At 56.2% G+C, this 22,064-nt stretch overlaps 3 protein-coding genes across 6 annotated transcripts in view; 1 reads left to right on the top strand and 2 right to left on the bottom strand.

The window, feature by feature from the left end:
* Window positions 1–5,777, top strand: MST1 (macrophage stimulating 1). 4 transcript variants are annotated; one of them, XM_037529196.2, is made up of 18 exons: window positions 1–167; window positions 1,539–1,657; window positions 1,732–1,844; window positions 2,217–2,331; window positions 2,410–2,546; window positions 2,624–2,744; window positions 2,865–2,983; window positions 3,176–3,344; window positions 3,488–3,618; window positions 3,715–3,817; window positions 3,964–4,100; window positions 4,190–4,225; window positions 4,313–4,433; window positions 4,602–4,679; window positions 4,823–4,969; window positions 5,050–5,156; window positions 5,254–5,393; window positions 5,521–5,777. In XM_037529196.2, exons 1-18 carry the CDS (start codon window positions 129–131, stop codon window positions 5,680–5,682), a joined length of 2,094 nt encoding a protein of 697 aa, XP_037385093.1. In that variant the 5' UTR covers window positions 1–128; the 3' UTR covers window positions 5,683–5,777. The 4 variants fall into 4 exon arrangements, with proteins under 4 accessions (XP_037385093.1, XP_037385103.1, XP_037385112.1 ...); XM_037529215.1 differs by lacking the exon at window positions 1–167 and adding an exon at window positions 759–852 and having other exon boundaries at window positions 1,510–1,657; XM_037529206.2 differs by lacking the exon at window positions 2,217–2,331 and having other exon boundaries at window positions 2,379–2,546.
* A 323-nt stretch (window positions 5,778–6,100) lies between these two features.
* APEH (acylaminoacyl-peptide hydrolase) lies at window positions 6,101–15,228 on the bottom strand. The gene is made up of 22 exons (XM_037529183.2): window positions 15,161–15,228; window positions 14,953–15,085; window positions 14,312–14,438; window positions 13,236–13,329; window positions 13,063–13,138; window positions 12,807–12,970; window positions 12,506–12,643; window positions 12,319–12,410; window positions 12,202–12,242; window positions 11,995–12,116; window positions 11,423–11,483; window positions 10,223–10,320; window positions 9,602–9,653; window positions 8,846–8,934; window positions 8,257–8,395; window positions 7,749–7,832; window positions 7,583–7,663; window positions 7,148–7,236; window positions 6,849–7,039; window positions 6,638–6,740; window positions 6,447–6,553; window positions 6,101–6,356 (listed from the first exon to the last, which is right to left on the bottom strand). The coding sequence occupies exons 1-22, from the start codon at window positions 15,170–15,172 to the stop codon at window positions 6,251–6,253; spliced, it is 2,199 nt and encodes a 732-aa protein (XP_037385080.1). The 5' UTR covers window positions 15,173–15,228; the 3' UTR covers window positions 6,101–6,250.
* A 2,296-nt stretch (window positions 15,229–17,524) lies between these two features.
* BSN (bassoon presynaptic cytomatrix protein) overlaps window positions 17,525–22,064 on the bottom strand; it is a 41,500-nt gene continuing 36,960 nt past the window's right edge. The window contains exon 12 of the mRNA XM_054699105.1: window positions 17,525–21,481. The gene's annotated coding sequence lies outside the window, so the exon portion shown is untranslated. The remainder of the gene's footprint in view (window positions 21,482–22,064) is intronic.

The following is a 22,064-nucleotide window of genomic DNA, read 5'->3' as shown; positions in this document are numbered from 1 at the left end:
CCCCGCCAAGCCCCGCCCCCTTCGGGGCGTCCCGCCGGGCTGTTCCGAGTCCGTCTCACCCGACAGCCCAACCGTCTCCAGTGCGGGGGTGTCCGAACGCAGTGTCTCAACCAGAGGCCCCAGGCCGCATGTTTCAATTCCTATCGGTGCTTGAAGACCCGGCCCAGGTGTGTCCCATAGCAAATCTGAAAGGCCGCTCCTGCTAGTGTCCCCTGCTACCCGCAACCCGTCACCCCCACCTCCAGGCAGACGGTGGCCTCACGCACCTTCCCTGAAATGGCTCCTCCTCTGGGCGAGGGAAAGCCCTCGGGGCTCTGCTGCCAGGGGCGTGGGCCAACCTGCCTACAGCTGATAAGTCAGCAAAAGGGCCAGGCTGCTTTGGGACGTTTCAATTTACACGGAAAAGCTGAGCCTCCAAAAAGTTTAATATCACCTGCTGAGGTTTGGAACCCAGGCCTCCAGCAGCGCCCGTGCCCGCACTGTTCTTCCCTTTGGAGCAAGCTAGGCTGTAGGGGGCTTCCGTCTTCTCCCCAGGGCACTTCAAGGACCCCCACTGAAACCTTCCAACACCTGCCCAACCCATAGGGCAGAGGCTAGCTGTGCCAGAATTAGGGAACTTCACCTCACCCAGGGGTCTGAGGCCTGGCCCCACCTCTAGTCCTGACACTGGGTCTCAGGTCAGGCCCCAGCAGGCCTGGAATGGGGGTGTGGAACCAGAGCCACCCAATCCCATAGGGACAAGTTTCACAACTTCCCGGATGGGGCTGTGGTGGGTCACAGTGCAACCTCCGGCTAGGAGGATGGGGTGGCTCCCACTTCTTCTACTTCTGACGCAGTGCTCAGGGGCCCCTGGTAAGTGCCCACCCCCCAAATGCCCTGATTCTCATCTATCTTTGGGAAGAGGTTGGCCCCAGATCCATCCTACCTTTTGAGCTCAGATTCCTACCAGGCATGGTGATGACCTTGGTTTCTTGCACAGAGCTGGGCCGTCCCGGGAATACATATACATCCTGCCTACTCAGGCCTGTTGGGATGTCTGCTGAGGTACTGTGTCAGTGTTGGGATGCACAGGTGCATGTACACATGCAGACAGTTATCCTTCATGAGTCTGATCTAACCCTCTAACCTAGCAAATGCCCTCATGCCAGTAAGACCCCAGACTAGGAGTCAGAACCCTAGACTTTGGGCCTCGGCTTGGGTAGTGTGACAACTCTGTAACTTAATATTCTCATCTGAGAGATAAGATGGGACCAGCTCCATCGGGTAAACACCACCACCCACTGCTCTCACAGAGTGTATGTTTTAGACTTGAGCCTAGTACTTTGCCCACGAAACAAGGCCACTGGTGATAACTATCATATCTAGTCTGGCGCTTACCATCCTATGCAGGGGTCTGACCTTTGAATGTGCCCAGAGGCTTATCCTAGAGGGCCTGTTGCTTTGATCCCCTGAATGAACAAAGAATGGATATGCCAATTTCATGCATTGACATACATATCCACCCCACAGGGCAGCGCTCCCCCTTGAATGATTTTCAGGTGCTCCGGGGTACAGAGCTGCAGCACCTGCGACATGTGGTGGAGCCTGGGCCTTGGCAAGAAGACACAGCAGATGCTGAGGAGTGTGCAGGGCGTTGTGGGTCCCTACTGGACTGCAGGTGAGTTGCTATGGGGCCTAGATAGGACTGGGGGCAGGGAAATTTGGGCACTGCGTGACTCTGCCTCCTCCTAGGGCCTTCCACTACAATGTGAGCAGCCAGGGTTGCCAATTGCTGCCATGGACACAGCACTCGCCTCATACACGACTGCAGCGTTCAGGAGGCTGTGACCTCTTCCAAAAGAAAGGCAAGTAACTGGGCCTCCCTAGTGGCGCAGGAGTTATAAAGACAGTGCTATCAAGCTATCTCCAGCCACTACAGCCCGCGTTTGATCCCCAGCCGGCCAGGGAGCAACCCACATGGTGCAACAGACCTCTCCTGCCTCGCCCGCTGCTCCCCTCAGCAGTGTATTTCAGTCAGTCTGCCTGTTCTGCTTCCCACTCTCTCTGGTGAATCCTCTCACCACCCATGCCTCTGCTTTACACCCGAGTTCTTGTATGCATAAATAAATATATCTTTAAAAAAAAAAAGAAAGGCAAGTGACTGCGGAGAAAGGCAGGACAGGGTTTAAGGGAGTGAGGGCCTCAGGCCACCGTAGCCATCTGTCTCTCGCTCCCAGACTATGTGCGGACCTGCATCATGGACAGTGGCGTGCATTACCGGGGGACGGTAGCCGTCACCACAGGGGGCCTGCCCTGCCAGCACTGGAACCACAAGTTTCCCAATGACCACAAGTGAGACAGACATCTTCCACCTACACCCTGCCCGTGTCTGCCCCCAGCACGCACTGCAGTGCTGCTCTCTGCCCCCAGGTACACACCCACACCCCGGAATGGCTTGGAGGAAAATTTCTGCCGCAACCCTGACAGGGACCCCGGAGGCCCATGGTGTTACACCATGAACTCTGCTGTGCGCTTCCAGAGTTGTGGCATCAAGTCCTGTTGGGATGGTGAGTGGCTCTGGGTTGAGACTGGGTGGACGGGTCATGTCCATACACTCCCATGACTCCCCATGCCCCACCTCCAGCTGCCTGCCTTCGATGCAATGGTGAAGACTACCGTGGAGCAGTAGACCGCACTGAGTCAGGACGGGAGTGTCAGCGCTGGGACCTGCAGCACCCGCACCCACACCCCTTCGAACCCAGCAAGTATGCAGGGCTGGGGTCCCAGTGGGAATCCTGGAATCGCCCTACATAAGGTGGTAGTTGGTCGGAGTCAGACAGGGTCGGAGTCCCAGGGTCTTGTTCACATCTCACCACCACCCCCAGGTTCCTGGACAAACACCTGGATGATAACTACTGCCGGAATCCTGACGGCTCCGAAAGGCCCTGGTGCTATACCACCGACCCAAAGCTCGAACGAGAGTTCTGCAACATCCCCCGTTGCGGTAGGGTGCTAGGGCTGAGTCTGGGCGGGCACCTGGCATGTGAGAGGAGGCCTGGCTGGAGAGAGATGAGGGGATGAGCATGACCCAGCAGCAGCCGCTGCGGGCAAAGAACAAACCCCAGGGACTACAGGGACCAGGGAGAATGGGGCTCAGTCCTAGCCAGGGGCTTATTTCTGCTTGGGATCCATCCAGGGTCGGAGGCACAGTCGCACCAAGAGGCCACAACGCTCAGTTGCTTTCGTGGAAAGGGCGAAGGCTACCGAGGCACGGCCAACACCACGGCTGCGGGCGTGCCCTGCCAGCGTTGGGATGCACAGCACCCACATCAGCATCGCTTTGTTCCAGAAAAATACGCATGCAAGTGAGGTGGCGGGCGACAGCTGGGACCTGAGGAGGGTGGTCCCGGGGCGGGGCTGGGGAAACCGGAGGCTGAGCTCCAAATCAAGGCTGGCTGCCTGCGGGCCAGCACACTGGGACCCCATGGAGACTAAGGGACCTGCTCAGGGACCTTCGGGAGAACTTCTGCCGGAATCCTGACGGCTCAGAGGCGCCCTGGTGCTTCACAACACGGCCAGGCATGCGCGTGGCCTTCTGCTACCAGATCCGGCGCTGCCAGGACGATGTGCAGCCAGAGGGTAAGCCCCAGCTGAGGCCGGGGGCTGGAGTGGGAGGGCTGGGGCAGGAACTGTGCCTGATGGCGGTTCTCGCCTGCCCTCCTGTCTGCCCAGCAGACTGCTACTATGGCACGGGGGAGCAATACCGTGGCTCAGTCAGCAAGACCCGCAAGGGTGTCCCATGCCAGCACTGGTCCACAAAGACGCCACACAAGCCACAGTGAGTCCAGCAGCACACCAGGCCCCTCTCAGACCAAGGCCACAGACCCTTTCTGGGCCTAACCCTGAGGTGGCACACTGTGGCCTCTCAAACAGGAGCCCTGAGGGCGTTGGGATTAGCCTGACTTTGCTCCCCCTCTTGTCCAGGTTCACTCCCGCCTCTGCCCCCCATGCTCAACTGGAGGAGAACTTCTGCCGGAACCCTGATGGGGACAGCCATGGGCCCTGGTGCTACACTACAGACCCCCACACACCGTTTGACTACTGTGCACTGAGGCGCTGTGGTGAGCACCAGAGGCAATCCCCTACCCTGCCCACACGCTGCACTGCCAAAGGCTGGCTCCTTTAACCTGGGCAAACTTGGGTCTTTCAGATGGTGACCAGCCACCATCCATCCTGGAGCACCCAGGTACAGACTTGGGTCAGGTATGGATCTAGGTTTCTTAGCCATCCATCTGTCCACCCAGTCATTTCATCCTGCCATCCTATGCGCCAGACCAGGTGCTGTTTGAGAAATGTGGCAAGAGAGTGGCTCGCCAGAACCAGGGGCGCTTCCGGCTGCGTGTGGTAGGGGGCCAGCCTGGGAATTCACCCTGGACAGTCAGCTTGCGCAACCGGTGAGTGACGACTGCCTGTCTCTTCAAGAAAGAATGGAGGGTACTTTTGGTGCTTATGTAGGCAGGCGTGGCAGATCTGTCCCTGGCCTCAGAAGCTCTGGCCAAAAGATGCAGGTCTTGCCTGTGTCCAGGACTCACTTTTCCCCCTTCTAACCCCCACTACTCCAGGCAGGGCCAGCATTTCTGTGGGGGATCCCTGGTGAAGGAGCAGTGGGTACTGACGGCTCGGCAGTGCTTTTCCTCCTGGTGAGCCTCCCTTGGGTTAGGGGACCCAGTCTCACCGCCTCCACCTGCCCCCTACCCCACCACCGCCGCCTTCATCTTCCCCTAGCAAGCCCTGGGACTGTAGACTATGAATTACAACTGATCTAGCAGAACTTCTCCCCCAGCCATGTGCCTCTCGTGGGCTATGAGGTGTGGCTGGGCACCCTGTTTCAGAACCCACAGCCTGGGGAGCCAGACCTGCAGCAGGTCCCAGTGGTCAAGATGGTGTGTGGGCCGTCAGGCTCCCAGCTAGTTCTGCTCAAGCTGGAGAGGTGTGTGACAGTCAAGAGGGTGTAAGGTGGGGGTTAGGCCTTGTAGCCTCAGGCCCTGAGTGCCCTCATTTCTGCTAAAGACCCGTGACTCTGAACCAGCGTGTGGCCCTGATCTGCTTGCCCCCTGAACGGTATGTGGTGCCTCCAGGGACCAAGTGTGAGATCGCAGGCTGGGGCGAGACCAAAGGTAAGAGCACACAGCAGGACATGGACTGCTCAGGACCTGAAGGCCGAGCCTTGGCTCCTACCCAAAGGCCCTCTCCTTCCCACCCCCTTCACTGTAGGTACAGGTGACAACAAGGTCCTAAATGTGGCCTCACTGAATGTCATCTCCAACCAAGAATGCAACATCAAGCACCGGGGACGGGTACGCGAGAGTGAGATGTGCACTGAAGGGCTGATGGCCCCTGTGGGGGCCTGTGAGGTCAGTGGCAGGGTTAATGGCCAGCCCAGGGAGGGTGTGGGAAGCTGAAAATGGGCTACTCCACTCCCAAAGGGGGGTAGTCACTGCCATGGCCCAGGGCCCCCTCACCAATTCTCCCACTTACCAGGGTGACTACGGGGGCCCACTTGCCTGCTTCACTCATGACTGCTGGGTCCTGGAGGGAATTATAATCCCCAACCGAGTGTGTGCACGGCCCCGCTGGCCAGCCATCTTTATTCGTGTCTCAGTGTTTACAAACTGGATTCACAAGGTCATGAAGCTGGACTAGTGTGGCCTCAACTTCATGGGCCTTGGGGAGAATGACGTTTCCTGCCTGACATAAAGCCACCTTTCCTCCTTCTGCCTGTGCTGGGTGCTTCTTAATCTGTGCTTCTAAAGAATGAGTTGGCAATTCCTCACTAGGGCCTGGGTGATCTGACCCTATCACTACCTTAGTCTGTGGGTGCTGTGAAAGGACAGGGAGGCTTCACTGGTGCCCTAGACACACACACTGTTGGGACAGGGATAAGGTAGAGCTCAAGCTCGCCTGGTGGAATCCCAGTTGGCCAGGAAAGGCAGCAGCTGAGCCTCTCATACTGGAGGAAGATGAGTTCCTTGTGGCTGCCACATTCAGGGCCTAGAGTCCCTGACCCCAGAGTGGGGCTGGGGTTAGAGATGGTTTGGTACCAAGTCTTAGAACTAGACTCTGTGTCCTCATTTATTATGACTAGACAGCCCACAATCCTTGGCTACCCATCCACGGGGTCAAGAGCCTAGGAGCCACTCTGCCAGACCCTGGGGCTTTCCAGGAGCAAAGTGTGACAAAGGCCAACCAACTCATTCGGAGCGGCAGGGCTTCAGCTGCCCAAGTGTGTGCGCAGCCAGAGTACAGCATTCATGAAGCTGTCCGATTCCACCTCCACCTCTGACAGTGCATGGGTGCTTTTGGGATAGAGCAGGAGCCTGTAGGGATTGGGCAGCAATGTTGGAGGTTGGAGGGTCCTCCCGTGCACACCTACCCACCAGCTGCCAGGGCTATCATGCTACACTCACCGAACAGGCACATTCCGGGCCTTGAGGGCACGGTAATACTCCATGCCCTGCTTGAATGGCACACGCCGGTCCTCTTGGCCCAGCATCAGTAGCAGTGGGGTCTTCACCTGGGTGTGTGGGGAGGAGTGGTGAGCAGGGCCTCGTTCTCTAGACACGCCAGCTGCACACAGGGCAGGGGGAGGCCTGCTTACCTGAGGAGTATACTTAATGGGAGACTTGTCCAACATTTCAGACCACACACTGAGGTCTGGCAGGCAGTCACTGCTGTAGGGGAAGCCGGCCTCTACCATGCACCTGCAAGAGACTTGAGCTCATGCAGCCCCAGGAGCTCTGGGGTCTGCAGGAGTCCACGGAGGTATAAGGTGGAGGAAAGAAAGGCCGGAGCCTGTGGAGCACACCCACCAGTCAGGGATGTCAGTAGAACCCATCATGGAGGCAATGTTGATCACAGGGTTGCGTGCCACGCAGGCGCAGTAGGTCTCTGGATATTGACCAATCAGGTGACAGGAGAGGAAGCCACCATGGGAACCACCCATGAGGGCCACTCGACTTGAGTCAAAGTGCTCCTCCTGGAGCACCTGCTCCACTGCAAACTATGGGGGGAGGGAGGAGAGTACACTGCAGCCAGCTGCCTGCCCAGCTGAATGCAGCCACATCTACCACAGCCTACCCCCAGCTGTTCAGAAGCCCCAGCCCCCTACCTGGACATCCTTCACATCCTGGTGGCCCACATTGCCTGGGAGGGAAAGGATGCTGTCCTGGCCAAAACCCGTGGAGCCACGATAGTTCACTGGAGGGAGGGACCAGACAGTGGTCGAATGACACTTGCAATCTCCTGAACACCCTTTTACCTACCTACCTGTGAAGTAGGCCCTGGGGCCAGCTGCACCACGACTGTCAAGGGGAAGGGGCCAAGAGATTGGAGGCTTCCCAGTGAGCACAGCACACTTTCCATGGAAGTCCCATGTTATCACCACCCCACGGAGGGCTGGGCCAGGGCAGTTTTTGGTAGTAGTTACCCAGTTTGGGTTACAGAGAAGCTTGAAGACCGGGGTGGCACCCATGGCATTTGTACAAACCAAGCCACCTCATTACCTGCCACACTCCCATAGAGCCACGGGGCTCTGCTTACTCACCTAGTAGTACTGCAAAGCCCATCTTGCAAAGCATGGCTGGGAACAGCATCCAGGCAGCGACAAAAGAAGAATGGGGTCCCCCTGCAGACAGGAAGTGGAGGGAGAAAAAGCCAGCTAGGAAAGGGTAAGAGGTAGGAGGGCAGGGGCGCTTAAGCCAGATGCTTACCATGCGGCATGACCACCATGGGTATCTGGGTCTTATCTGGAGGGTCGCTGGGCTGTAGAAGGATTGCTTCAAAATTAAGTCCAGCTGCAGGGAGAGAGAGCAGTTGGCAGGGCCAGCGCTACTGCCCAGGGTTTCCCCAGCAAGGCCTCAGCTGTAGAAACCTGGCCAAGGTTGCCCATACAAGGACCCCAGGAGGTTCACACTCCTTCTGCTCCAATAAGGGAGCCCTGCTTTCTACAGAGACAGACTTCCAGATAGGGTGGTCACAGAGATCTCTTTGGGCCCCGGTCTTCCCACCACAGATTATTTCGCCTGGTGGTGTCCAGCTCTGATACACAGAGTAGGTGCCTGGACACTACTCCCATGACTCCCCACATGAGGAACAGAAAACCCCTTTGAGGTAATCCCAAGAAAGCCAACGATATGACAGGAGGCAGGAAAGTTGACCCATAAAAGATAGGCGCTGGGGAACCGGCAAAGGTGTCCCTCTGTTCCCAGTCCAGCTCACCATACTGCACATTCTCTTGTTCAGGGGGTGGCTGCAGTACTCGGATGCTCCAGGAGATGTTGGGGATGGGCTCGGCCTCCTCCAGGGACACCCATAACACTGCCTGCTCCTTCCCTGCAGGAGGCAGGAACCCAACTTTCTGCAAAGGGAAGGAGTGTGTTATAGGTAGACTGGCTGCCTCCACACCTTCCCACCTCTGCCCAGGGTGCAGGTAGGCAGCTCTCACTATGCTGGGTCTGCTATCCACCTCCAGAGGTATGGGATGGACTCCTGTGGTGAGCTGGTATATACACAGGTACTTACACACATAAACATGCATATAATCCACCCTCCCTCCCTCCTTTTTCAGCTTCTAGGCTCTACTGTCTTCCCACACTGTTAAGCCAAAGAGCGGGGCACTCTCCCCGGTACACTGTTTTACACAGAGCAGACTCTAGCCCAGTAGTTATCCCTGTGGGTGCCAGACCCTCATGGACCATGCTGGGTTGGTCCATCTTGGCCTTTCCTACACTGAGCAGCCCTGGTCTGGGGCCACTTCCCTGACTTGCGGAGCTCTGCCTGCACAGAACCCCTGTCTTCTGACACTCACCAGGCTTGGGGGCAGGCTGGGTGTGGAGAACTGTGCCACCATGAGATCCCGGTCAATTGTCAGCAGCTTCCAGCTTCCACCCAACCCCCCTGGAGAAGGCAGATGTCACTAAGATTCTGGCAGCGGTCACCTTTTCTACCCAACCCCTGCAGAGCCAGAGTCCCTGGCTGCCCCTTCCAGCCTGAGAAGCAAAGGGACACCCACAGTGACGGTCACTATATGGCCCTGGGGACACACTGGGCTACTGTGGCACAATCTGCAGAGGTGGCACTAGGCCCAGAGGACTAGGGGGTGCCAATTCTGGGCAGTGGGGTCCATGCAGGGAGTGTGGTGAGTTGTAGTCTGGGGATAATACTTTGGAAGCTTTATGGAGGAACAACTATAGTAAGGGCAGGTGGATGTTTGAGGGGCAAAGTCACCAGGACAGGATAAAAGAAAGGTTAGTGAGTCAACATAGAACTTCTGCCCCTGGGTGGCAGAGTTACCTCTGCCTGAGATAGTGCCCTCAAGGTTTGGGGAGTGGGAGGGATGACTGGCTAATCTTGGCAAGAGAGTTTTGTGGGTTTGAGGAGCAGGAGTGGAGTTGGGGATAGGGATTATGGACAGAATTGAATAGGGGAGGGAGTCTGTTGGCTGAGTAAGGGTCCTATAGACTTAAGGTCTTTGCAAAGCTGTCAGTAAAGGCTGCAGAACAGTTAGTGCTGCCCTCCATGTTCTCGAGTTCCAATCCCACCCTGACCTGGCCAGTTTACTTACCAGCCGTCAGGGAGGTCACACTGCCTACTTGGGTGTCCACAACAAACAGGTCCTGAGACAGAGGGGAGGCGCATGTGGTGCCACATCCAGGTGCTCTATGGGTCCCATCCTACCTCCTCTCTACCTTCCGGGGACCCCTAGGTCAGGCCAAGACCGTGAGCTACTACAGCAATGGCTACTCAGTGCAATAGGGAATGTCCTTAGGGCCTGGATTCAAATCCCAGCCCTATGACACTTGCTGAGTAATCCTGGGCAAAGTAAGAAATGCCTCGGAGTCCCTGTGAGCTGGCCGAAGAACCAAATCCCATCACATCTTAAAGAAACCTGACATGCTGTCAGTGCCTCTGCCCTGGGAGAAGGGCTCTGTCCCATCTCCACCAATCAGTTCCTCACACAGTCTTCAGGGGCCCACCCTGTGGCAGCCCCCTTGTCTCCCAGCTAGAAATTCCCAGGGGGTTGCATGTCTGCCTCAGGAGGAAGGCCAAGAGCTCTGTTGTGGGGCACGGGGCAGCCAGACCCCTCAAGAAGTGAGTCAGGATAGGGCAGACGAGGCCTTAAGGGGTGGCTGGGATCCCACCCAGGGGTGGGCATATGTTACACCCCAGGCCCAGGGACCCTTACTTGACGGCTGCGCTGAGCTGAGTCGAAAACCACTCTCTGGCTATCCGCCGCCCAGCATCCCAGAGGCAGAAGGCTGCAGTAGATCCCAGAGAAGTTCTCTGCAAAGATGGGAGGGCTGGGGATGGTTGAGGAGCACTGGTTTGGGGGTCAAGACAGGGGTCACAGAGGCCCATAACTGTGACAGAATGGCAGTCCACACACAGGACACCCTCAGTGATGAGGAGCTGCTGGAAAAGGGGGCTGAGGAACAGAGACCTCTAAGGACCCCAGAGAGGCAGAGCTCAAGAGCTTCTGAGAGGAAACGGGTGTACTCAGGAGAAATATCCCGGCCCTCCTATGAGCTGCTTTTACTGGGCCCACGGGGGACACAGAATAGCACCTGTCTGCCCACTATAGTGCTCAGCAGTGTTTGGCACTGAATAAAAACTACCCTTTAACATCATCACTCTTTTAACCCTCACTATAATCCTACAAAGAAGGCAACTAACCCCTCCACAGATGAGGAAACGGAAGCTCAGGGACTCACAGCTAATCTGGGGCAGTGCTGGGACTCAGACCTTGTCCCCACCACTCTGCATGCCTGCAACCCAAAGAAAACAGGAGAAGTCCATCCCTTGTCCACTGGACTCTTGGAACTGAGAAGGCAAGAGAGTCTCATCCCTTGGGATGGTCCAGGATCCCAAGTAGAGTTGCAGGCACCCGAAATTGTGACAGGAACCTGTCGGCCAACAGCCATCCCTCCCCACCACCCCCACCCCAAACCCCCAACTCCTGCCAGTGACACTGCTGACTTAAGGGCTGGGCGAGACAGACATTGGGTTGGGGCCGGTGTGGGAAATGCAACACCCATGAGCTTAGAGCCTGTCAAACAGGCCATGCCCACCTTCTGAGAGTCCTCGAAGGAGCAGTGAACTAGTCACTGGAAAAACAAGACAAATTAATTATGTTCTGTACCCCGGGAATGAAATACTCTCAATCCTCAGCTAGCTAGCTTGGGCTGCTCTCATCTCAGCTTTTATCCAGTTGACTTCCTTCTCTCAGAACTGTTCCCTGTGGTGATAGTCCCACTCCCTGTGGAGGCTGGTCATGGGGTCAGCCCAGCAAGGAGACCTCAGAAGGAGCCCAGGAAGGAAGAGCTGAGGTGGTTGGCTGCGAGGAGCTGCCGGCTCCACTGTACCCACCCAACCACACACCACTTACCTCCCAGCTGCCGAGGCACGATGTCCACCACTACCGAGGTGACCTTGGTGTACCAGTCATACTGCAAGAGAGCACCATAGTCAGGTCCACCAGGAGACTGGCAGCACCTCCAGGGTGCAGAGATCTATATCTGACCTCTTCTCTGAGAGCCCCAGGAAGGGACCTACACCTGCTGTATATCCTCTCTAGAGATCTGGGCCAGACATCTGGAGGGACCTCTGCTTTCACCATGGGCCCATATCTCTTCTTGGGTAAGGAGTAAGACTCTAACTACACACTACCCCAGCCCTTCATAGATCTTGGCCACGTGCAAATGAGAAGCAAAGGGAGGGACATTCTTACAGACAGAGAATACTATCAAGGCAGTGAGTCCTGACAGTGCAAAGCTTCCTTTGACAATGCTCTCAGTCTCCAGGCCCTGCCCTGGGAGAAGGACCAGCAAACTCACACCATCCCTGTGACCAGGACAAGAGGTCCACTGTAGGGCCCAGGAGACAAAGCTGACCCTTCCTTCAGCTCTCATCCACCATCCCCTCCTCGTGCTGACTGCCCCCCGCCCACCTCCAGCTTACCAGGCACAGCTGGCTACACTGATGATGGGGAACCAGAGATGGGTACTGCAGGTAGATGACGCGACAATGGTCTGGGCTCAGCCGGGGAGAAGAGACCGCCAGAGAGGCACCCGAGAGCAGCTCTGGACCAGACAGAAATGTGAGCATCATACAGACTGGCATGGCCAGTGTGTGTCAGCACAGGACAGGTGGGCACCAGCCACTTACCACACTGCCCCCCGGTGAGGTCCACGTAGTACAGGGCTGACCTGGAACAGCCAGAGAGACACTCAGCTTCAAGGCCAGCCTGAGTGGCAAGGCCCGTTCCCTGCCCTCCGTCCTCACCTGCGATTGGAACAGAAGCGGATGCCTAGCCGGAAGGGTTCGTGCCACCAGCCTACGAACACCACTCCTGTGTCTCCAGGGGCCCAGAATGCCTGTAAACAAGACCACAGAGCAGGTATGAACAAGGAGCAGTAACTCAGGCAGAGCCCCCAGACCCAGGAATGATGTAGGCCAAGTCAGTGCTAACCTGTCCGGGGGACACATTCTCAGGGACCCCTTCAAGCACAGAGATGTTGCCGCTCTCGACGTCCAGCACACAGAGCACAGGGATGCTTTTGGAAACCATATTTTCTCCCCAGTCTTCATAAAACACAAATTGGTCCCCCTGAGAACACAAGACACTCAGTGCCCACTCAATGCCTTAGACCCCACCCTGCTCCCTGGTGGTCAGTGCCTCCCCAGCTCAGATGGGCAGTGTGGACAAGGAACACACTGAACCCCAAGGCTATCTTGAAGTGTCTTCATGGGCAGGCCATGGCCATGAGCACCTTGACGGCCTGATCTGGCTTCTTCGGCCGGGTCATCTCGTCATCGCTGCCACTGACGTCCAAGGCTTTAGTCTGAAAGAAGGACTCAGCCTTGGGGCGCTTCTTCTCTGCCACATACAACAAGTGTGTTTCGGAGTGCGACCAGGACAGGCAGCCAAAGCAGTCTGGATGCAGGGAGAGCCAGTCATCAGGGTGAGCCCTGGGCTGTGGATGCCCCTCCTGTCCACCCTTACTGCTCACCAGCCAGCTGCCTCACCATCCTCATACACAGGCCCGTGTTTCTCGAGCGCCGACAAGTTGAAGCTCTTGAGCTTCCTGTTCTTCTCCCAGACCTGAGGACATCTGGGCATCAGGTTGTCTGCCCTCCAACACAGCCTCATCTGTGGTGCTGAGCCCCACTGCTCACCACCTGGACCCATCCAGACTCACCTCTAGGAACTGCTTCTCCTCCCCGGGGCCCGTGCCTCCAGCCTTGCGTAGCACGGCTTTCATGGCGCCTGAAGGAGATTCTCTGCTTAGCAGCCTGCAGACCACATAGGATGGTAGGTCAGGATTCCCTCCCATCTAAAGACAGTTGCATCCTGTCCTCTTACAGGCCACAAGCTTGTAAATAAGATTCTTGAGGCTGGGCCTCCCTGGTGGCGCAAGGGGTTAAGCACCGCACTATGAAGCAATCCGTAGCCTCTGCAGGACAAGTTAGATCCCTGGCCATCCAGGGAGAAACCCACATGGCGAGCAGACCTCTCCTGTCTCTCCCGCTGCTCCCCTCAGCAGTGTATTTCAGTAGATCTGCCTGTTCTGCTCCCCACTCTGTTTCTGGTGAATCGTCTCAGTTCCCTGCATCTGGCCTGTACCCCAGCTCTTGTATGCATAAACAAAACTTAAAAAAAAAAAACACAAAAAAGGGCCTCCCTGGTGGCACAGCAGGTTGAGCACAGCACTGTGAAGCTGTCCGCAGCCTCTGCAGCGCGGGTTTGATTCCCAGCCATCCAGGGAGAAACCCACATGGCACAGCAGACCTCTCCTGCCCTGCCTACTGCTCCCCTCAGCAGTGTTTCTGGCCCATCTGCCTGTTCTACTCCCCACTCTGTCTTTGGTGAATCCTCTCACCCTCCTGCATCTCTGGCCTATACCCCAGCTATTGTATAAATAAAAAAATAATTCTTAAAAAAAAAAATATTCTTGACGCTTTGGTTCCACATCTACCCTGCAGCCCTTCCAGCCCGCCCCTCTTCCCCCCACCATGGCAGCTGGCCTTGCTTCTCTTCCCTGGGTGGAATATCTACTCTCCTCAGCCTCTCTGAGTCTCCACAGGCTCTAGTCCCAGGCCCACATTTGGAACAAGCTTCCAGTGCTTATCAAATCACGTCTCCAGAGACCACATAAGCTCCTGGGGCAGGAACCTGACTCCTAGCCTCTCTTCTGGGCCCTCCCTGCACCCAGACATTCATGAAAGGCTTGCAGATGGCTGGGGCCTTGCCCACAGCTTCCTCTCTCAAACTTACTCCCCCCGGGTCTCCACACTGTTGCCCGCAGGCCCTGCAAACACCACTGCATCCCCGTCGTGGAACACCAGGTACTGGCGGCAGAATCTGATGTTCTCCATGCGTTCCAGGTCCCTCTGGGTCCACTCTGCGAGGAGAGGCATGAGACTGCTTGACTTGCACCTCAAGCTCCTGGTCCCCAGCAAGGTCTAGCCCGCTTTCCTCAGTCTGTCTCCAGATATTCTGGATACAGGATAGGCCACCCTTGGCCACAGCCCAAGTCTAGGCCCTAGAGCCTGAGTGGAGGGCTTCCTGGAGAAACCACCGCTGCTCTCAGAACCCATCCCAGAACCCCCAGGCCAGCTTGGCATGCATATGGGGTAGGGTGACAGGCCTGAATTCTATCCCACCCTCTCAACTCCCACACTCACGGCAGATCCCACAAAGCCCCAACCAGCTCTCCATACTCCCTCCCACCCACCCCCACACGTGTGCATGGGTTTCTGGGGGGTGCACCCTTTCATCCCCACTCCCTCCAAGCCCCATCTTCACCCACACACCTGTGTGCATTGTTAAGCAGCAAGCCCTTCACATCCCCCCCTCTACACCGTGTGTACAGCCCCGCGATGGGCCCGCCACCCTTCTCCCCTCCATACACACACCGGTGTGCACCGTCCGGTAGCGGCCCCCATACTGTGTGGTGACCTCTGGGCCCAGGCAGGCGGCGCTTAGCGCGGGCTGGCGACTCAGGCCCCGGTACAGCGCCGCCGCCTCCTCGGGCTCGCTGAGCAGCACCTGCGCAGGGGACACATCAGGGTCAGGCCCGGCCCGGGCTTCAGGGACCACGGGAACCGCGGGCCGTGCCCTCACCTGCCGCTCCATGGTGGCTCTTTGCCGGGGGCGGGGCGGGGCGTGTGGCGCCCGGAAGTGACGCAGGGGGGCGGGGCCGGAGCGCGGCGGGGCCGCCAACAAATGGGCGAGGACCGTTAGCAGAGGGGCGGGGCCGCGGTGGCCAGGGGGCGGGGCCTGCGGCGGTCTGCAGGAGCGGGGACCTCGGGCGGAGCAGCTGGCCTTCCAGGGGCGGTGTGGGCTGAGCAGCAGCGGGGCCAGTGGGCCCAGCCCCAGGCCTGTTACTGGGAGGGGAGGGAATGGGATCCCCGAGGAGAAGGGATGCGCCGCGGAAACGAAATACGGGAAGGTGTCTTTACAGAGGAGCGGGGTCTGTAAGGAACAACGCGGCCTGCGGGTGGAAGGGGCGAGGTCCGAGGCAGGACTGGACCGCGAGCTGACCGAAGCCTGGTCGGACGGGGTGGGCCCTAAGCAGTGCCTGAGAGGGATGCGCACCAGTGACTCTTTGAAGATGAGGGGTGGGCCAGGGCCAACTGGAAGCGTGCGCTGGAAAGGGTGCTGTCCAAGAAACCGTGAGGATGAGTAGGCGCCTACGCCTGCCCGCCTGGGGTCTCCAGCAGCTCTAGGGCTGATGGTCGGGTTCCCCTGGTCCACAAAGAGGCAAATATTCATTAGACGTTGCTTGGTCCTGCCCGGGAGGATCTCCCAGGCAAACGGATGAAGACCAAGAGCCCAGAGTGCAGCACCCTGGGTTGCAGGGCAAAGAAGGGCGGGTGCCCAGCTCTCAGGGTGTTGCCTGGGCTTATCGGTCACCAGGCCTACCCCTAGAAGCTATCTGGCCCTGAAACCTTCACCAGTGCTGATCTGTGGTGTCTTACTGAGGATGGTGAGCAGTGGTCTTCTGTGTGTTCCCCTGCTCCCCAAGCCCAAGTTCTTGGGGTGCACAATGTGGGGTGTGGCTCCACTTAGACCCAGAGAATTTCTTGTGGAAAGAAGAACCTGGGCGGACAGGCTGCCTGATCACAGTGCTGCAGGACAGGCTGGGTTATGATTGTAAAGGAAAACAGGAGAGCCTGGGCAGCAGTAGGGCCTCCAAGCATGTCCCCTACTCCATAGGCCCGGCACCTGGCTGGTCTAACACACCTCAAGTTCCTGGCCTTGCCTTCGACTGAGATTCCACTTGCCTGGTCTGTAGCCTCTTTCCTGCCAACCATATGAGATAAGTAAAATACCCCCAGTTTCTGAGGTGGCTTGCATATGTGAGCACCTAGTGTGTGCAGGGCTGTCAAACTCAGAACTGGGAGCAGAAAGATGGCCCTGTCACTAACCTGGATGGAAAGATCAGAAACTATGATATGCATCACAATACCATTTATAATAGGAACACGGTGCTTGTCATTCAGGCCATGTGGTCAACCAGCTGTGAACTCAGTGCAGTTCTCTGGAGTCTGGGTGTTGGAGGAGGGACATCTAAGTGCCTAGAATAAACAGGTAGATGTAAACAGAAGGGTAATAAGGAGGGAACACTAAAGATTCAGGCTTCGGTTTAAAATGAAGAATTGAGAAATACAAACAGGAAGGACATACTTCAAGATATTAGCTCTGGGAGGAAGGTCAGACGCAAAGCTGATATTTTTTTTATTTGTGTTTTACATTTTTTCTAGCAACTGTGGGCTTTTTTGGTAAGGAATGCCTTTGGGGAAGGACTGAAGTCCTCAGCTTCCAAGAATTTGGAGTTCACAGCTGATGTAGAGCCAGTTGTCAGCAGTAGGGGGCAGCACTTGCTCACCCAGGAAACAGGCCTCAGAAAGCTGTACAAGCTGGACACAAAGGGCTGAGGCACCATCTCTCAACTGTCTATGCAGTGAAATAACTGCTCCTTCTAGGGGCAAGCTTCGGACTGACCAGAGGCACCTTTGTGGAAAGTCTATTCTTTGGTTTTCTTTTCAAAGATTTATTTTATTTATATATGCATACAAGAGTTGGGGTGTAGGCCAGAGGTATGGGGGGGAGGGTGCGGTGAGAGGATTCACCAGAGACATAGTGGGGAGCAGAACAGGCAGATTGATGAAATAGACTGCTGGGGGGAGCAGCAGATGAGACAGGAGAGGTCTGCTGTGCCATGTGGGTTAGTTCCCTGGCCAGGGTTCAAACTCATGCTGCAATGGCTGCCAATAGCTTCATAGTGCTGAGACTTAACCCCCTGTGCCACCAGGGAGGCCCTAGTCTATTGTCTTTGGATGGCTTTGCCAGCACTTCTGCAACTTCACCCTTTCAGTCTTTTTCCTTTAACTGTGAACAGACAGGGTTGCTGCAAGTTTGAGATTTGTTGCTCTGACTAAGTCTTCCCACCTCAGAAACCAGCCAGAGACAGTGCATCGATTGTTTATATCAAGTCCTTTTATTCTGATACCACAGAGTTACCTTGTCACGATACAGGGTGGGGGGACACTGAAGTACCACGAGTTCTCACAGAGCACAGGAGGACAGCACACAATTCACAAGGTCATGTGGAGGACTCGGGTCATTGCACTCACAACTGTAAACTTGTTTGTTTGACTTTGTACAGCACTCTTCCCCCCTCAAATAAAGAAGGAGAGAAGGAAAGAAAGGGAGAGGGGGAAGGAGGGTGAGAAGGAGTGAGGGGGAAGCAAAAACAAGACATGGGAGCTAGCAGAGGAAAGGCGTTGGGCGGCCACCACCCTCCAAGGCATTGCACTCGGAGAGGAGGAGCTGATTTGATCCCAGAGGCTGAATGAGGCAGACACACACACATACACACTCACGCGCTTGTACACATGCACACACACTCAATGTCTCGAGACTTTCATGGCTCTCCAGTACCACCCTGGTGCACGTGGCGGCAGCAGGGTTGCTGGTACCCTGGTGCACAGGGCGACAGAGATGACATCTCTGAGGAGTTTCAGTTGATCAGGCCTATCCCTCTGACCCTGTTGGAGTCTACAGTGACAAATATTTACAGATTGGGAGGAAGAGAGCAGGAAGAGGGGAGGGGCCAGCAGACCAGGACCATATTGCCATGGCAAAGGATCTGCCTAGAAAGCTCCCCACATGTTAAGCAGATAGGCCACAGTTGCTGCCACTGCTGCCCTCTCATCATGAGCCCTGAGACCCCACTCTCTGCCCAAGGACTAAGCAGATAGTGGGGAAGGAGGGTGTCACTGTGAAGTGAGTCCATAAATTCCTGAAGTGGGCAGAGGAGGCATTACCCTTGCTTAGGATACTGGGGAGGCAGGTATGGAGAAGGCCTGGACTACAAGCCAGGATCCCATTTGGAGATGTGCTTAATGTTCCCCACAGCCCAACGCACGAAATACTGGTCCCTCAGCCTCTGGCTGCAGCACCCCCACAGCCCTAGCTGCATCTACCAAGGGCCAGGGCCCCTGTGACCCAGAACTCCAGCCACCTTTACAAGGAGTGATGGGTACAGATGTGTCTCGTGGGTACATTGGAGGATAGGGAGTGGCAGGTATCAGAAATTTCAAACTCAGAGGGCTCGGCCAGAAATAAATTTGCTGAAAAATCAACATTTTAGAGCCTGAGACTAGGCCCGATGGAGGCTGACTGCCTGTCATCTCTGTGCCTGTTCCCTGCTCCTTGCCCCATCCCCTGGCCTCTAGTGGGAAGGATTCTCAGGCCCCCTAATATCCAGTCACTAGGCAATCCCCAGAGAGGCTTGGCCCTGGGTGGTCAGAGGTGCTGGATGGTGGCCTCCCTCAGCCCTTGCTCAGATGGCCTCATACAGCCCGGGTCTTCTCTCTGGGATGAGGCAGGTGTCCCACGAGAGAGTGAGGCCCAGATCCCAGAGGGCCAGAGTCTCTGTTCCGATACAGAGATTGCCAGTCTCCTGTCCCATCCACTGCTGCCAGAGATGGGCCAGGATCTCTCCCTGAAGGAGTGTGTAGACCTTACTGGAAAGCATGAGAAATGTGGACCCCTGAGAAACGCATGGTGCAAACCAGAGAACTCTGCAAGAAGGGTAGGCCTCAAGGGGTTGGGAAGCAACTGATGGCTGCACACTTGGCTCATTCAGAGAGCTGATGAGCACTGGGATACTGGAGCCTCAAAGATGGAGGTGATCAGAGAGTTTGGGTCCTGGGGACAGATACAGAGAGGATCACAACAGGACCTTCTCTAAGTTTTGCTATTTAGCAGCTTCCCCAGAAATTCAGTTGGGAGCCATGGTCTATGTGAATGTCTACTCTGGTCCAAAATGACACTGTCAGTTAAAGGTCCAGCTCTTCCTGAGCACCCTTTGACCCTTGACCCCAGCCTAGATCTTTTGGTTCACAGATATTTAAGCAGCCAGCCACAGAGGAGAGCCATGTGCAGTCAGAGATGGCGGATGGGGTGGGGGCCCTAGGACAGAGGCAGGTCCTGCCCTTGGCCTCTGTCTATCTGGTCACAGACGCAGCCCAGCTCTGCCTTTGAGCAGTCCTTAGCTGGGAAGGGGTGGCCCGATGCCTCTGGCTCAGGGCTTGGGTAAGAGGGGGAGCGACTTACAGATGGAAATCCTGCAACAAACCTTCAAAACATTCATGCACACACACTATGCGTGGGCTCCCTCTAGCGTGTCTACTCCTGTTCACCTGCCATCTTGGTCAGAGAAAGCCTCAGGGCATGTGGGGCCTCATACAGCCTGCCCCACAGCCTGGCACACTCAGGTGAAAGTTCCAGCAGGTCCTCACTAGCTCGTGCAGAAGTCAGCTAGAAGCACTCCTGAAGGAGAGGTTCTGAGGCAAAAAGAACTCCAAGCAAGAGGGTCGAGCATTTAAAATGGATGAAATCGTGCAAAGAGGCTGCGAGCTGTGCATGCTCCGCTGCGGGACAGGCGGTGACTCGCCTGGCAGCAGCGAGTCCTGCCACAGGTCAAACATGCCACAGACTGAGAGTTTCACACACACGGTGGGAACAGGGGCGGGGGTTCGATATGAGCATATCTATTCAGTTTCTCAATTGCAGGTTTGCAATTAACTCCTTATACATAACATGGAATTTATTAAATATTAACAGTTGTCTTTGAGGGTTTATATTTCATTGCATAGAACATTAGAGATGAGACTTGTGACTGTGCCCAAGATGAAGGAGGCCCCCAAGGGAAGGGCCTTGGGAAAGAACGTGGCCCAGCCCACCAGGTGGACAGACAGTGCCACACTCCCCGACACAGGGCGCTGGGCCCTTCCCTTGGCTGGCAGAAGCCCTGGCCCCTCTGCTCTGAGCATGCCCACTGGTGATGGCTTAAGGACTGGAATTGCACAGTAAACAGAAGCGGGCTGAGGGGCCTCCCTAGACCTCGCCCTGGGGTTGTGCTCTTGGTGGCCTGCTGCCCACTATTGCTTCTAAGTCAACATTCTCCCTGTGCTGAGCAGGGACAGAGCAGAGAAGAAACCAAACCATCAGTCACAAGGTTGTGGTGGAGGGGAGAGGCAAGGAGGTGGGCAAAGAGAGAGAAAAGAGAGAAGGAGAAACAAAAGAAAAATGTTTATGAGGTATACATGTAAATCAAACTGAAATGATTAAGGCTGCTGTTGAAATCAAAAGAAATCCCCAGGTGTATGAATGAGGAGCCGGCTGGTCGAGACAATGGTGGTGCTGCTGGAGTGCTCACGATGGCTGGGGGGATGGCTTTGAGATGGTGGCAGGCGAGCTGGCACACTGCCACCCATGGGCTGGGAGAAGTCTCAGCCGGCGCCCACGCTGCTTTTCGGTGCTATGGCCTCTTATTTCAGCGATGAGACAGTGTTAGGTCCTAATGTTTGTAAAGTTCTCCCAACCCCACTCTAGCCACGTGGAGGTCTGCTCCGATGTCACCCGGAGAGCAGGGTGAGGGGGGCAGGGTCCTGTGGCCACAGAGGGATCTGGGCCAGCTGGAATGTGAAGGAAACGGAGCCCAGGACCCCCCACCCTCAGTCAAAGCCCCTTTCCAAGGCTGTGGAAAAACTTCTGGCATCGTGGAGGGAGGGCAGCGTCCATCTGAAACAGGCAGCGTGCACCCAAACTCTGTGTATAACGCATTGGAAGCCTGGCTGGCCAGGCCGCAGCGAGGCGGCTGTGGGAAGAGCAGCAAGACCGCCACAGCGGCAGGGTTTCCGGAGAGGGTTCCTGCCTCCCAGCAACGCCTGTGCCTTGAAGGTAGCGCCCTGAGGGGAGCAGGGTCTCTGGAAAGACAATCAAAGATCCCTGGGCCAGTGGTCCCACTTGTCCAGCGGGTGCTTCACTCAGGCAGCTGCTATTATAAAACATCCCGTCCTGAACTGAGGCCTGCCGCCACGTCCCACCTGGTGTGAGTCTTTGGGCCAAGGGTTTGCCAGTTTGTAGGTGCTTAGAAGAGAAAAGGAAGGAAGGGGGGAGGACATAAGGAAAGAGAAAAGGGTTTTGTCAAGTACTGGAGAGCCGCTTCCCACCCCCACCGTCCTCTCTCTTGTCACATGCTGACAGCCTGACCCCATCTCGCCCTCGGACCCCATAGCACCAAGGTATGGGGGAACAGACGTTTGGGCAGGTCTGAGCTCACAGAGAGGACAGGAAAAAAGAAGAATCAGGCTGGCCAGGAAGGGATGTTGTTTCAATACATCACACGTTTTGATTTCTGCTTTGCTTATGAGCGCAGGATATGGGACTTTGTTTAAAATAAAATGGAAAACCTCCCAGCCCACTTCTGATTTACCATTAAAGACACCACAGGATGGACACTCACAGAATTGCCAAATGCCAGAGCTTGGGGAAGACGCATTTAACCACAGTTAGCGTCTCAGTGGTCCCCCCATGACACGTGGCAGGACATGGAACAAGGCCATTCTTCCGGTTCCTTTCCCTCCCCAGTGTAGAATTCCCACTCTAAACCAAGGTTGGTGCAGCCATGGACCTGGTTCCCCCTCCGTCCCCTCCCCTCAGTACAGCTCTG

Source organism: Talpa occidentalis, unplaced genomic scaffold, assembly GCF_014898055.3.
Source record: "Talpa occidentalis isolate TD23 unplaced genomic scaffold, MPIMG_talOcc4v2.1 talOcc4.10, whole genome shotgun sequence".
Taxonomy (NCBI): domain Eukaryota; kingdom Metazoa; phylum Chordata; class Mammalia; order Eulipotyphla; family Talpidae; genus Talpa; species Talpa occidentalis.
Note: the sequence above shows the minus strand (reverse complement) of the source record. Positions and strands in the feature narration are given on the sequence as shown.